At 43.8% G+C, this 15,608-nt stretch overlaps 1 protein-coding gene across 8 annotated transcripts in view; it reads right to left on the bottom strand.

Moving 5' to 3' along the window:
• Positions 1-15,608, bottom strand: part of osbpl8 (oxysterol binding protein-like 8) — a 120,883-nt gene that overhangs the window by 14,640 nt on the left and 90,635 nt on the right. For all 8 annotated transcript variants that reach the window (XM_078417169.1, XM_078417172.1, XM_078417170.1 and 5 more), the window contains 8 exons: positions 12,548-12,732; positions 11,020-11,101; positions 9,874-9,972; positions 8,862-8,958; positions 7,405-7,503; positions 5,798-5,895; positions 4,627-4,716; positions 2,376-2,512 (listed from right to left, as the gene is read on the bottom strand). In XM_078417169.1, the coding sequence (XP_078273295.1) occupies positions 2,376-2,512; positions 4,627-4,716; positions 5,798-5,895; positions 7,405-7,503; positions 8,862-8,958; positions 9,874-9,972; positions 11,020-11,101; positions 12,548-12,732 (887 nt within the window). The remainder of the gene's footprint in view (positions 1-2,375; positions 2,513-4,626; positions 4,717-5,797; positions 5,896-7,404; positions 7,504-8,861; positions 8,959-9,873; positions 9,973-11,019; positions 11,102-12,547; positions 12,733-15,608) is intronic.

Here is a 15,608-nt window from a genome sequence, read left to right as displayed (position 1 = left end):
TGTAGGTAAAGCAGGGTTTCTTGGATTTAATTAATGAATGACCTGCATCTGTGCCTTCATTCCCCTAACTGGAAGGATTATCAAGGATGCCTGCTGGCCTGGCCATTTCCTTTTCTCTCTTCTACCTTGGCTGGAACTTATTCCATGAGTCAGCAGTGAGGCAATTCAGCTCATCTTATTGTGGACAAGGGATCATGTGAATTCCCCAGCTCCAGCTGTGGAAATTGATGTTAGTTCCAAATGAGCAGCACACCTCAAGTAAAAAAGTAATACAGGTCAGGCAACATCTGTGAAGAGAGAATTATTCATCACAGATATCTCATCGTTGATCGCTAACCCTCTCCAAGGATACTGCATGTTTTGCTGAGTATTTTCAGCTCTTTATGTTTTATTTTGGTTTCCAGCATCTGTAGATTATTTAAAATTTTTGGTTTCTTTATATCTGTCTGGAAACTGACTGTGATCTCGTAAAGGAATCTGACACCACTGCCTGTACCCATTTATTTTAATTAACTCTCGTTAACCAGAAGCGGTGTCCAGTAAAGCGGTGTCAGGATCCAGTTTGATGCTGTGTCAGTATTGCAGAGCAGTGCAAAGAAAGCTCCTCCTTGCTTTGCTTGTCCCTGGAGTCAAGTCAGGATCAAGTCCAGATTTATGCTGCAAATCTGCCACTGTTACACACCGTCAGTGAAGCTAATTAATCACCGTTAAAGCATTCAATCACCCAGCCTTTCACCTTTCTGCACTCGCACTCAGTTTAAGCTTCAATGAGGCGCCAAGGCAGTAACTGCAGGAAGATATTTAGCCTGGCACTTTCAAATAATTAGGAGAAATTCTTACCCATATAATTATGCAATTTCACTGATACTTGCAAAATAAAGTGAACTGACTTTCAATGTGGGTGTTCGCCCCTATTAATTGCTGTGGGAAATTTATACCACGTTTTGGGACAGCTTGGGACAGCTTGCTTCTAGGTTTGAATTGAATGCTACCATGTTACTTCTGCTGGTAAAACCTGCCTTTGATCCCACGCAATATGTAGGGCAGGTCCTCCTTTATAAGGTTTTCGACATAGAAAGCCCGATGAAATTAAAAGGCAAATGAATTTTAAAGTATCTGGCATCCATTCAGATTCAGATTAGTTTATTGCCATATGCACCAGGGTGCAATGAAATTTCTCGTTCACTTGAAGCTCAGAGTATAAATGCAGCACAGTGTCGCAGCGGCAGAGTTGCTGCCTTACAGCACCAGAGACAAAGATGTTCGTGTTGTAGAGTTCAGTAGATCCACCCACATCTATAGGTTGACAGAATGGAACAATGCATCTAATTCAAGATCCAAGTGTTGCATCTCCTGGCTTCAACATGCCTTTAAAACGACAGTGAAACTTTAACTGTATCAGAACATCTCGGGGTTGATGTGCATCTTCTCAAAGAATGGAAAATTGTAGACATGTCATAGTGCAATTTTCAAACATGCACTGTGTCATGGTTCAGCATGGTAAGCTGATAATGAAGAACCTTTCTAAACTAATCCCATTTACCAGAAATAAAAATGAACTGCAGGCATTGGTTTATACCAAAGATAGACACAAAGTGTAGGAGTAACTCAGTGGGTCAGGCAGCATCTCTGGAGAACATGGATAGGTGACATTTTGGGTCGGGACTCATCTTCAGACACAAAGTCTTCTTCATTCTGAAGAAGAATCCCAATCCAAAATGTCACCTCTCCGTGTTCTTCAGAGATGCTGACTGACCCGCTGAGTTACTCTAGCCTATTGACCAAAATTTGGTCCTTAACCTCAGAATTCAAGGACTCAGTCTAGATGCTGAAACACGAGACACTGGAACCTGCCTCCACTATCTCCTCAGGCTGCATGTTCTTGAAAGTAACACCCTTTGGTTAAAACAATTCTTCCTCAGATCCTCTCTAACCCTCATCGTCCACACATTTAAGCCTCTGTCCTCTAGTCACAGGCAGCTCTGTCATGGGGAATGGTTTCTATTTCTCCGGTCTATGCCTGTAATGATTTTGTATAGTCCAGTTAGGTCCCCTCTAAACCTTCTCTGCTCCAAACAAAACAAACCCATTTTATCCAGCCTCTCATAGTCATACAGAATGGAAACAGGCCCTTCGGCCCAACCAGTCCATGCACATCTTGGCAAAAGAACAGTGGATTAACAGTAGAACTGCACAAGCCAGCTCCTGAAATCCTTCCGTGACTTAAAGAACTGACATTGACAATTAGCTCTTGAATACATTGCTATATGCAATGACATCAGATATAAAGCAAGAGATTTAGCAGAAACTTAAAATGTTAATGGGAGTTGAATGGAAAGTGAACTCTTGTGGGTGAAGCAAGAAAAGGACCTCACTTTTCTGATTCTATGCTCTCCTGCTCATCAAAGAGGACTGTGCACCGTGTTAATCTCTGTTGTCGGATGTCAGATGTAGGGTTCCAGAATATTTCTGATACCCCTGTCTTTTTATCATTGATAATCACTTCACCGTCCTGTAGATTAAAGAAGAAAATGGAAAATAATGAAATTAATCATCTCAACAAACATACTTACAAAAACGTAACAAATATTATAAAGTGGCTTAAATTGCACCATAGAGAGCTTTTAATTGGAATGCATCACAGCACGGTTTGGGAACAGCTCCATCCAAGACCGCAAGAAATTACAGAGAGTTGCGGACACAGCCCAGACCATCACACAGACCAACATCCCATTCATTGACTCCATCTGCAATTCCTGCTATCTCGGCTAGGCCATCAGCATAATCAAGAACCAGCCTCACTCCCTCTTCTCAGGCAAGAGGTACAGAAGTGGGAAAATGCATACCTTCAGATTTAGGGACAGTTTCTTCCCAGCTGTTATCAGGCAACTGAATCACATTATCAACACCTTCGGACTATTTTTTAAATTGGACTTTAACTTGCACTAAACATTATTCCCTTTATCTTGTATCCGTACAATGTGGATGGCTCGATTATAATCATGAATTGTGTTTCTGCTGACTGGCTTGCACGCAACAAAAGCTTTTCACTGTACCTTGGTACACATGACAATTCCTTCCACCGGATGGCGCCAGCAATGGCTACCTCACCTGCCAACAGTCTGTCTGTCCCTTCCTTCTTTGTTGTTTTAATCATATGTGTTAAATGTGTGTTATTTAGTGTTCTTTAGCTTGTTTTATGTGGGGTGGGGGGGGGGGGGGGGTTAGGGGAAACATTATTTTAATCTCTTACCTCGACGGAGATGCAATTTTTTTCCGTACCGTATATCTGTCCGCACTGCGGCCTAACATCGAGGAGTTGATGGCCTTTGCTGGAGATCGATTTGGGATCTGTCCAACCGTGGGACCCTGCGGGACTTACCATTGCGGAGCTCGCAATCCCTTTGCCACTGATCGACCTCTGAGCTCCAACCGCGGGAGCCTGCGGACTTTAACATCGTGGAGCTCACGGTCTCCGGTAAGAGACCGACTTCGGGAGCTCCAAACCGCAGGAGCTTCGACCGCCCCTACACGGGGGCTTCGACCGCCCCGACACGGGGGCTTCGACCGCCCCGACACGGGGGCTTCGACCGCCCCGACACGGGGGTTTCGACCGCCCCAACACGGGGGCTTCGACCGCCCCGACACGGGGGCTTCGACCGCCGGCTGCGTAAGCTTCTATCGTCCCGACGGTTTGACTGCCCCGACCGCGGGAGAATAAAGAGGAAGAAGGTTGGACTTTATTGCCTTCCATCACAGTGAGGAATGTGGGGAATCCACTGTGGTGGATGTTTATGTTTATGTAGTTGTGTATCTTTTTGCTTATTTTTTAGTATGGCTGTATGGTAATTTGCATATCACTGCACCTTAATTGGTACATGTGACAATAAAAGACCTTTGAAACCTTAAACTAAACTATTTTGATTTGAACTCTTCCAAATAATCACAAATCACATTTGTGAGAATATCTGCTTTCTGCTGAGTTGCACAATCCTTCAAATGAAGGGGCTGGCGGCTCACCTCCCGCACACAGGAAGCGCTCAGGGGGCTCTGAGGTTGGCTGCGGGAGGCTGAGCGATGGCCTTGAGGTGAGGGACAGCGTGTTTGCGGTCGAGATGTCCAGATCGATGGGCTGTTGGGGGCCCTGCAGAGTCGGGAGCTCAATTAGATCAGGCGGCGCTCCAAGAGGCCGTGTGCGCAGATCAGACGTGGCCTGCAGTGGCACAGAGCGGCGGAGGACATGGACAACGACGCCTGGCTAGGCCGACCGGGCAGCTCCGACCCACTGCTGTCACCAGGACAACGGGCTTTTATTGCCAAGTGAATACTTTACATTTTTAACTACTCCGAACTTGAAGGATACAGGATGGCACCGGAAACATGGTGACTCTTGTATACTAGCTCAGTGCAATCCACTATTCTTACACTCTTGTATATATGTATGAATGTGCCTATGCATTGTAAGATTTTTACTAAACTGTATGCAAAATAGAAATTTCACTGTACCAAGATAGACGTGACAATGAAGCACCATTGAACCATATTCTTTCCAATGAATATCAATTGCACAAATTCTCTCTCATTTGTGTACTTACTCATTCTCACATACTTATTCACACTACTCACCCAATGTCCTTCCAGGTTGGCTAAAACCTCTGATCCCAGCTTGATCTTTCCAAAAATCTGGTTAACATTATTGTTGCTGCCTAAAAATGGCTGGAGACAATACAATTATTGATTATTCTGAAGGAAAAACCATGACATTATAATTTTTTTGTGCAGAGAAATCAGGGTTGATATAATACTGCCAACTTCCACACCAGTAGAGTTGAGTCAGAGACTATCAGCAATCATATGTTTCATGCCAAAGTACGGTATTTTCGTGCAAATATACATCATACAGGGCAAGTGAAGGCCATTGGTTTAATGAGCTAACCCTTCCAAATCTCCCATCAGTTTTCTTATCGTTTTAGTAAGAAGCACTAAACATTTTTACTTTACTTTAGGAACACTAAACAGACGTATCACTGCATTGTCCTCTGCCTTTAAAATTTACTCAACCATTTAGAAAATATTTAGCACTATTGATCAAGGATGTATTTCTGGGGCATCTGGAACAAAAATCCCAAAAGATAGTTTATGGAAAACTGAAACTCCTTCCTTTCTACACAGATGTTGCCATTAAACTGAGATGTTGCAGAACAGTGGGTACACAGGCAGCCCAGTGGCGCAGCGGTAGCGTTGCTGCCTCACAGCGCCAGCGACCCAGGTTTGATCCTGTCTACGGGTGCTGTCTGTGTGGAGTTTGTACATTCCCCCTGTAACTGCGTGGGTTTTCTTCGGGTGCTCTAGTTTCCTCAAACATCCCTAGGACGTGAATTGGCCTCTGTAAACTGTCCCTAGTGGTAGGATGGAACTAGTGTGAACAGAAGATTGATGATTGGTGCGAAATCAGTGTGTGAAGGGCCTGTTTCCACCTTATAATTCTAAACTAAACTAAAAAGTGAAATTCAAAATGTCAAATTGACCATGCAATGCCTTGTTTCTACTATCAGACGGGATACCAGAGCCTTGCATGACCAGTTTAGCCAACTGGAGTCACGGTTCCAAAGTCTGCTTACAGCATTACTTCTCGATAACACTGCCTCGTGCCCTCTGAATGGAAGATGTAAATGCAAGTTTCACTTTTTTCCCCTTAGTTTCCAAACTGAAAATTGGTTTTCTAACATTCAGAGTTAAATTACACGAAAATATCCAAATTTATTATGAACTAAAGTGAAGAACATTGTCAACTAACCTTCAACTTGAACTCAATTATTGCACTGTATCCCGTCTTCTCACAGGTGATGTTAACACGACCTCCGAGTTCAAGAGTCATTGGACCATAAACAATTCCTGTTAATAATTGATGGAAAAGCCTGAAGTAAGTTAAATGCTCTTATGTCTATTGGCTCTAGCGTATACCCAAGACACATTGCTAACAAACATGGGTGGCACAATGGCACAGCGATAGAGTTGCTGCCTTAGAGCGCCAGAGACCCGGGTTCAATCCTGACAACAGGTGCTGTCGGTACGGCGTTGGTACATTCTCCCTGTGACCGTGTGGATTTTCTCTGGGTGCTTCCCACATTCCAATGATTTGCAAGTTTCTAGGTTAATTGGCTCTGTAAATTGCTCCTCGTGTGTAGGATGAGAAACTGGGATAACAGAGAACTAGTTTGTGGGTGACTGATGGTCAGCCCGGACTCATCGGCCAAAGGGCCTGTTTCCACCTTGTATCTCTAAACTAAACTAGAGTAGCTTTAGTATTACGCAGGAGACATCAGTTTACATCGCTATTATAGCTCCATAACCAGGCAGCAGCTCTGCATTGCCTGAATCCCATGATGGAATTGTTGAGGAGTGACCAGTTGGTAGCTGAATGTCACGCCGATGTTTTCAATTATTTGCAATCCTCAGATCCAATGATGTGAACAATCACCCAGCAGAAACATTGGGCGAGACCAAGCGTAGACTCTGTGCCCGTTTTGCTAAACACTTACGCTCAGTCCGCCAAGGCCGACAGTATCTCCCAGTTGCTAACCATTTTAGATTCAGGGACCAGATTCAGAGACAGTTCCGTTATCAGGCAACTGAACCACCCTATTACAAAGCAAGAGAGCGTTCCTGACCTCTCATCTACGTCATTGGAGACCCTCAGACTATCTTTCATCAGGCTTTACTGGACTTTATCATGCACTAAACGTTATTCCCCTTATCCGATATCTGTACATTGTGGACGGCTCGATTGTAATCATGTACAGTCTTCTGCTGACTGCATCGCATGCACCAAACAGCTTTTTACTCTACCTCGGTACACGTGATAATAAACTAAACTAAACTAACTACCCTTCCCATTCCCACACTGACCTTTCTGTCCTGGGCCTCCTCCTGTCAAGAGTGCGGCCACACGCAAACTGGAGGAACAGCACCTCATTTTCCGTTTGGGTAACTTACAACCCAATGGCATGAACATTGAATTCTCCAACTTCAGTTACTTCAACAAAACACCCTCCCCTCCCCCTTTCACCACCATCCCCCCTTTCTGTCCCATACACCCCCTTTCTCCCTCCCCTGAGCCCTGGCTAACTTTACAGCTCTTTCCCCTCCCATCCCTCTCCACCTACATCCCTAAACAACTTATACCGTGTCAATCCTCCAGCTTCACAATTCGCAACTTTTTAATCCTTTTGTCTCACACTTTGTGTGTGTTAATCTCTGGCCTTTGTCCATCCACCTATCAAAACTCCCCCTATCCTGTGCTCACCTCTGACCCGCCAAAACCTTGAAGTGAGAGGTATCATACAAGAATTATTTTATTCAAGGAATAAATGTAATTCTAACACAATTAACTGGAAATGGTACCTTTGCAATGAGCATAGGGCATGTTCATTGTGTAATCTTCCCCTCGGCTGAGAAAAGAAAGTCTCGCTTCACCATCCAATAATGCCGATAACGAGTTTCCTGAAACATAGAGGAAAGAAAACGTATTATTTGGTTTATTGAGATTTTCCCATTACTTTTGCTGTAAGGTCACCTTACTCAAGAGGCCTGTATTTTCTATCATTTATCCACACCTCACTACGCCAGCTTCCCACCTACGTCCCCATATGGCCTTTCAACACATCTCAGACACAGCTTGCAAGGAATTCCACCGTATGTTGTTGAGGGGCATCTACATGAGACACGTGGGGAATGTCTCACCTTCGGCGCTAAAGCAATGGAGTTGGACGCTCCAGTTGTGCTAAAAGCGATTTGTTAATACGAGTTTCCCCTCACTGGTATATAATAAACTTTCAATTAATTCTACACACTCGATTATTAGTCAAAGGTAGGATTGAAACTTAGGTAATAAAAATGAACTGCATATGTTGGTTTATAGGCCAAAGATAGAGACAAAATGCTGGAGTGACTCAACGAGTCAGGCAGCATCTCCGGAGAAAATGGATAGGTGATGTTTCAGGTCAGGACTCTTTTTCAAACTAATTGCAGTTCGGAGAGTGGGGGGAGAAAAACTGGAAGCGTAGAAAAAAACAGGACAAATCAGGGTTGTAAACAGATGACCCAAGGCAAGGCAAGGCTGCCTGTTGGTTAGAGACAGGTATGAACCCAAGAGAGACACATCGTTGCGAAATGTAGATCTCAAGCAAACAGGCAGATCAAGGAATCTCCTTGCGTAAGGTCATCTGTGGCGGGCCTCGATTTGTCCTGGTTTTCTTTTGCTTCCAGTGTTATCTCCCCACTCTCCCTACTACAATATGGTCTGAAGAAGGGTCCAGACCCAAAACATCATCTATCCATTTTCTCCAGAGTTGCTGCCTGAGCTGCCGAGTTACTCCAGCATTTTGTGTCTATCTTTGAATCTAAGGTATAGGAAGATAACTGCAGATGCTGGTACAAATCAAAGGTATTTATTCACAAAATGCTGGAGTAACTCAGCAGGTCAGGCAGCATCTCGGGAGAGAAGGAATGGGTGACGTTTCGGGTCGAGACCCTTCTTCAGACTGATGTCAGGGGGGCAGGACAAAGGAAGGATATAGGTGGAGACAGGAAGACTGTGGGAGATCTGGGAAGGAGGAGGGGACGGGAGGGACAGAGGAACTATCTAAAGTTGGAGAAGTCGATGTTCATACCACTGGGCTGCAAACTGCCCAGGCTAATCTAAGGTCTTCCCTAACAATGACCTTCAGCTTCATATAGCAAGGTTTGTTCCAAGTTTCATTGTTAACACCAAATGCTAACCTCCAGCATCGTAAAACACGGTAAACAATTATTATTAACAGTTTATAATTTAACTGCATATTTAAGGAAGAAAAACTCACCATAAAACTTAGACTTGGCCAGGATGCTACCACAGATACAGAATCCATCCTTTCTATTACTTACGTAGAATGCAGAGACGGGAGGGTGATGGGATACCTATTATGTAGAAGGTAATTCAGTCAGTAGCAAAATTACCCGAGTATAAATCAACATCTAAAGTTTGGGACTACATTCAGAAAGAATCGTTGGTGAGACCACACTTGGAGTAGAGTGTGCAGTTCTGGTTGCCCAGGTACAGGAAAGATGTCATTAAGATGGAAAACGGGGCAGTGGAGTGTCACCAGGATGTTGCTTGGGCTTGTGGGTTGGAGTTAAAAGGAGAGGTTGGATGGGCTGGGATTTTTTTCTTTGGAGCGTAGGAGGTCGATGGGCGATCTAATTGAGGTACAAGATCACGTGGAGCATGGATAAAGTGAATGTTCACTGTCTTTTTCCCAGGGTAGAGGATTGTAAAACTAAAGGGCATCGGTTTAAGGTGAGAGGAGAGAGATTTAAACAAGAGCTTAGCGGCAACTTTTTTCCATTCAGAGGGTAGTCCGCATCTGAAATGAACTGCCAGAGGAAGCTATAGAAGTGGACACCATAATGACATTTTGAAGACATTTGGCCAAATGCGTGAATAAGAAGGGTATAGAGGGCTATGGGCCACATACAGGCAAATGATAACTTGGGTCAGCATGGACAGGGTGGACGGAAGGGCCTGTTTCCATGCTGCACAGCTCCATGACTTGCTGACAACTGACCGATAGATTGAATGAACAAATGTCACTGTGGGACTTAGGAGTTAAAACCCCTTCACTCTTGAATAACATCTGCTCTTATGGATGATGATGGAGAGTAAAGGAGACCTTAAAATGTATTGCATTAACCTGTTCAGTGCCACCCTCGAGTAAACTCGGGTCACGGCCAATAGTGAAAAAAAACCTGGCAGTGAATAGGTTAAAGATTGTACAAGGTGCTAAAAGAAGCAAGTCAATAACAGTCTCTGACAAATGAATCGTTTACTCATACCTGTTCTGAAATGTAAAAGGTCCTGCTGTTTGCTTTTGGATGAATCCACATGCACCGGAACATTTCACCAATAATTGGATTGTATGGCTTCTTCAGGCCCTTATCATAGAAATAAAAATACTCTTAAAACCAAGAAATGAACCACGAAACTTGAAGAAAACTCAAAGATAAAAGCTCGTAGCCATACAACACTGGGAGAAAAATTATGTGAGATGAACGAGATGTGTTCTTGTTGAAAGTGCTGCCTCAGCTGATTGTCTTTTCCTTGTCGTGAAGCTAACTTGTAGCTGATAGTCTAAATATCTTAAAGAATAGGCAAAATGTTTTCGCAATTGGCAGCACCTTAGATGTAATCTGAAGATTTTGCAGTAACTCGACATATGATCTCAGTTACGGACGAAAGATGGAAAGGCTGACTTTCCATCTATAGAGATATGGCATTTTGGATGAATGAGTTCAGTATATATTTTAAAAGAAGCTTTACCATGAATGTTCCCTTTTCTATCACCATCGTGAGAAATGAATGGATAACTACATCATTTAAGGGGCTTACTGTGTGCAAATGGACTGCCATATTTGTCTACTAAACAACCCAAACCCAAAATATTCTATTCATAAAAATACTTTGGAATGTAGTGAGGACTTGAAAAATGAGAGACAAATGGACATTTTTACATTCTCCAAAACAAAATGTGTATCAGTTAGTCTGGTTATATTTACACTGTAGTTTTTCTCTCTTCTCCCCTCATCAGGCAGAAGACACAAAAGTTTGAAAGCACGTATCACCATTTTCAGGTACAGCCTCTTTCCCACTGTTACCAGACTACACTTAAACTAAGGGGCAGTCCTGCTCTTCCAACTTAAGTTCCCTGCACTTAAATATCTGCACTTTCTTTGTATCTGTAAATCTGCAATGCCATAACACAATATATTGGACTCTGGTATTTTCTCTGCAAAATACCTGTGGTAGTTGTGCACGGCTTGGTTGTAACAGTATGATTTGACTGGATAGGACACAGACAAACCTTTTTCACAGTGTCGCACTCCACACGGAAATAATAAACCAATCCGAATATTTCTTGAGACAAGCGACATGGGAACGAGTTGTTATTTAACAATGACAACATTTCGCTTTGGAAAACAAACCTTTGGTTTTTTGTAGAAGCCAGACAAGTACCATCTCACAACTTTCTTCAAACGTCTGTAAGGGTTTTCCTCTGCGGCCGCACTGCAAGACAAAGGCTTCAGCTTGATGCCAGTCAAATATCGCAAGAAGACCACATGCACAAAACAGATTCACTAAATGTGAATTATTTTAAAAAGCAAGCACCATAATTTGGTTTTGCTCTGGTACCAGCCTCATAATTCATTAGCACAGAGTATGTGAAGAGAAGTGTTTGAACTTAATAACCATAGGTTCATACGTTCTAGGTGCAGAATTAGGACATTTGGCCATCGATTCTACTCCGCCATTCAATCATGGCTGATTGGTCTTTCCCTCTGAACTCCATTCTCCTCCCTTCCCCCAAAACCCATGACACCCGCACTAATCAAGAATCTGTCAATCTCTGCCTTTAAAATTATCCATCGACTTGGTCTCCACAGCCCTGTGTGGCAATGAATTCCACAAATTCACCACCCTCTGACTAAATACCAAATTCTGGAATTGGCTATGTGTTATCCACCAGAAGGTTTTATGGTTAACTTTTGCTTAAAACTAAAAGTACAGAGAGGTGAAGGCTGGCCCCACAGTTAAGTCACAGTGTAATGGCTGGAATTGTTTCAGATCAAACGAAGACCACTATTATCATTGGTGCTCTTTGATCAGGGCATGTCATGAATTGGGAGAATAGAAATCCCAGGCAAAAATTTCTAGAGACCCTGCTGGAAACACAAAGATCTCACCTTTAAAGATGCAACTTTAAAAAAAATAGTAGGAAAAGGCCATAAGATCAAGTGAACCAACTCCACTATTCAATAAAATGACTGATGATCCAGTGCATCAACATCACTCTTTCTATCCACACATCTCCTGATTCCCTTTGTGCAGGAAGGAACTGCAGATGCTGGTTTACACCGAAGATAGGCACAAAATGCTGGAGTAACTCAGTGGGTCAGACTGCATCTCTGGAGAAAAGAAATAGGTGACGTTTCGGGTCGAGAGTCTGAAGAAGGGTCTTCTATTTCTTGAATCCGTTTGCACTCTTAAAAAAAATACTTCTGGGGCTTCGGTGTTATCTGTGCAGGAGAATAAGACAATACTAAAAGGTTTTGAGGGGCTGGGATAATAAATGAAAAGACAATCAGCTGAGGCAGCACAGTGGTGGAGCTGCCACCTTACAGCGACAGAGACCAGAGCTCAATCCTGACAATGGGTGCTGTCTGTACGGAGTTTGTATGCTTCCCCTGTAACCGGGTGCTCCGGTTTCCTCCCACATTCCAAAGACATGCTGGTTTGTGCGTTAATCGGCTTCTGTGAAATTGCCACTAGTCTGTAGAATACAATTAGTGTATGGGGATAACTGGTCGCACAAACTCGGTGGGCCGAAGGGCCTGTTTCCACGCTGTATCTTCAAACTAAACTAAACCGATTTGAACCTGGCAAGGAGTGTGCGATGGGTAGGAGGGAGGGAGGAGGGGGTAGACAACACAAATATAAGCAAAGTACACTCACTCTGATAGAATGTGCGCATGGTAGTAGTAATCTGACAGCTTGTCTAAGAAAGAACGAGGCTCCAAAATAAATGTAGGCAGTACAACTTTAGAGAGGTCCATTCCTGGCCGAACTTGCTTCAGCAGAGTCCAAATCAAACTTTTGTTCTCGTCGGATACGACTTCCGTCTGAGATTCCTCACCTGTCTGGATTTTTTTTTAAGGGATGGAAAGGATTGGCGGTTGGTATTAGTGGGAAGTGATTGGGAGAGGAAGAAAGGATGAGGAAAAAAGTGATCAGATTTTACCATTTTTTGGTGTAACAATTGCCAGAAAAATACATGAACGTCAGCAGCATTTGCTAAACTGTATGAAGACTAAATAGATCACAGATGCTGGAATGTGGCACAAAAGTCGGAACCATGGAAAAACTCAGTAGGTCAAGCAGCATCTATGGAGGCAAAAAAAGTATAAATCATTGTTTTGGGTCTTGATCTTGCATCAGGATTGAGAGGGAAGAGGAAACTTTGCCAGATATGGGAGGAGAGGGGGGGGGGGGGGACAGGACTCTGGAATGCTGGTGAGTGATAGGTTGGTACAGGTGGGGAGGGGATGCAGAGCCAGATGGAGGCCCGTGGGTGTGGGGGTGGGACAGAGTATGATCGGTGATAGGTGCAATCCGATGGAGAAGGGAGGTGAACAAAGGGAGAAAAAAAACCTAGGAGGATGGTAGGCTAGTTAAAACTGGAAAAGTCACTGTGAAGGCCACTGGGTTGTGAGTTATCCCAGCGGAATATTTGTCTGGAGAAACTGTGCCTGGCGAAAAGTGTGCCATTGGAAGGGCCCCAATCTGAAACATCACCTATCCACGTTCTCCACAGATGCTGCCTGACCCACTGAGTTACTCCAGCACTTTGTGTCCTGTAGAAAATTATATTGAATTCTGTAAAAGTGATTGACATTCCTGTTGTACAAGACGATTGACATTTATGAAATGTCACATTACGTTTATAGTTCATTTCCAAATATAAGTGACAAGGTCCCAATAATAAAAAACATGTTTTTTCCTCACTTATTAAAGAGGATAGTTTCCTCACTTATTAAAGAGGATAGTTTAGTTTAGTCTAGTTCATTGTTGTCAAGTGCACTGAGGTGCAGTGAAAAGCTTTTGTGTTGCACGCTATCAAGTCAAGTCAAGTCAAATTTATTTGTCACATACACATACACGATGTGCAGTGAAATGAAAGTGGCAATGCCTGCAGGTTGTGCACAAAAAGAATTACAGTTACAGCATATAAATAAAGTTAATAAGTTACTATTAGTGTCGACAAAAAATTAGTCTCTGGGGTTATAAAAGTTGATAGTCCTGATGACCTGTGGGAAGAAGCTCCGTCTCATCCTCTCCGTTTTCACAGTGTGACAGCGGAGGCGTTTGCCTGATCGTAGCATCTGGAACAGTCCGTTACTGGGGTGGCAGGGGTCCCTCATGATCTTGCTTGCTCTGGATCTGCACCTCCTGATGTATAGGTCCTGCAGGGGACGAGTGTAGTTCCCATGGTGCGTTCTGCCGAATGCACTACTCTCTGCAGGGCCATCCTGTCCTGGGCAGAGCTGTTCCCAAACCAGACTGTAATGTTGCCGGACAGGATGCTCTCTACAGCCCCAGAGTAGAAGCAATGAAGGATCCTCAGAGACACTCTGAATTTCCTCAGTTGTCTAAGGTGGTAAAGGCGCTGCTTAGCCTTACCCACCAGTGCGGCAATGTGTGTTGCCCATGTCAGATCCAGTCAGCGATAAGACTATACATGATTACAATCAAGCCGTTCACATTGTACAGATAGAGGATAAAGGGAATAACGTTTAGTGCAAGATAAAGTCCCGTAAAGTCTGATAAAAGATAGTCCGAGGGTCTCCAATGAGGTAGATGGTAGGTCAGGACTGCTCTCTCGTTGGGGATGGGATGGTTCTGTTGCCTGATAACAGGTGGGAAGTAACCAAAAAGCAGTAGGGATTAGTTGATTTAGACATTAGAGATATGGCGCGGAATCAGGCCATTCGGACCACCGAGTCGACCAGCGATCACCACCCACACTAGCACTATCTAACACACTAGGGATCATTTACAAATTTACCCAAGCTAATTAACATACAAACCTTCATGTCTTTGGTGTGTGGGAGGAAACTGGAGCATCACGCGTTCACAGGGAGAACGTACAAACTCCATACAGACAGCACCCAGAGCCAGGATCGAACCTGGGTCTCTGGTGTTGTAAGGCTGCAACTCTGTCGCAGTGCCACTATGCTGCCCATGAGGGTAAATTGCAGAAAATTGGCCCTTGGAAGCTGTAAGCCCATCGCCTACAGTTTTCCATCATGTTAGCTGGAGCTTTGCCAAATCCAGGGAGACTATGGGCTCCACCCACTGCTACGGTTTCAGCTGAAGCTTTGGCTTTGGCACCGCTTGCTCTCTCAATTCATGACATTCAACAGATTGAGACGCATGGGGTGAGGATTAAATCTTTCTCCAGGATAAAAAATAAAAATCTGCCAGTAATAACTACAAACTGAAGGTTAGTTGTTTTAATAAGATTAAAATCCACCGCAGTGAGGAAGGTGGGGTGCCTGATCTGACTAATTAGCAGCCTTAATATTTATCCACACTTTGGTGCTAACTAGTATATCAGTTTCGGGTTAGTAGACATCCTCGTCAGAAAGTCGTACAGCACGGGAAAAGATTCTTCGTCCCAAATAGTCCATGCCTACCAAGTAGCCTGAACTAAGCTAGTTCAGTTTGCCTGCGTTTGGCCCATTTTCCTCCAAACCTTTCCTGTCCACGTACCTGTCCAAGTGTCCTGTTTCTGTCAAAAAAATAATACACAAAAGTGCCGGACTAACTCGGTGGGTCAGGTAGCCTTTCTGGAGAAAAAGGATGGTTGATGTTTTGGGTCGGGACCCTTCTTCAAATAGTCTGAAGAAGGCCCCGTCACCCATCTGTTTTCTCCAGAGACGCTGCATGACCCGGTGAGTTACTGCAACACTTTGTGTCTATAGAGTCATAGAGTGATACAGTGTGGAAACAGGCC

This window comes from Rhinoraja longicauda, chromosome 20 (genome assembly GCF_053455715.1).
Source record: "Rhinoraja longicauda isolate Sanriku21f chromosome 20, sRhiLon1.1, whole genome shotgun sequence".
NCBI lineage: Eukaryota > Metazoa > Chordata > Chondrichthyes > Rajiformes > Arhynchobatidae > Rhinoraja > Rhinoraja longicauda.
Note: the sequence above shows the minus strand (reverse complement) of the source record. Positions and strands in the feature narration are given on the sequence as shown.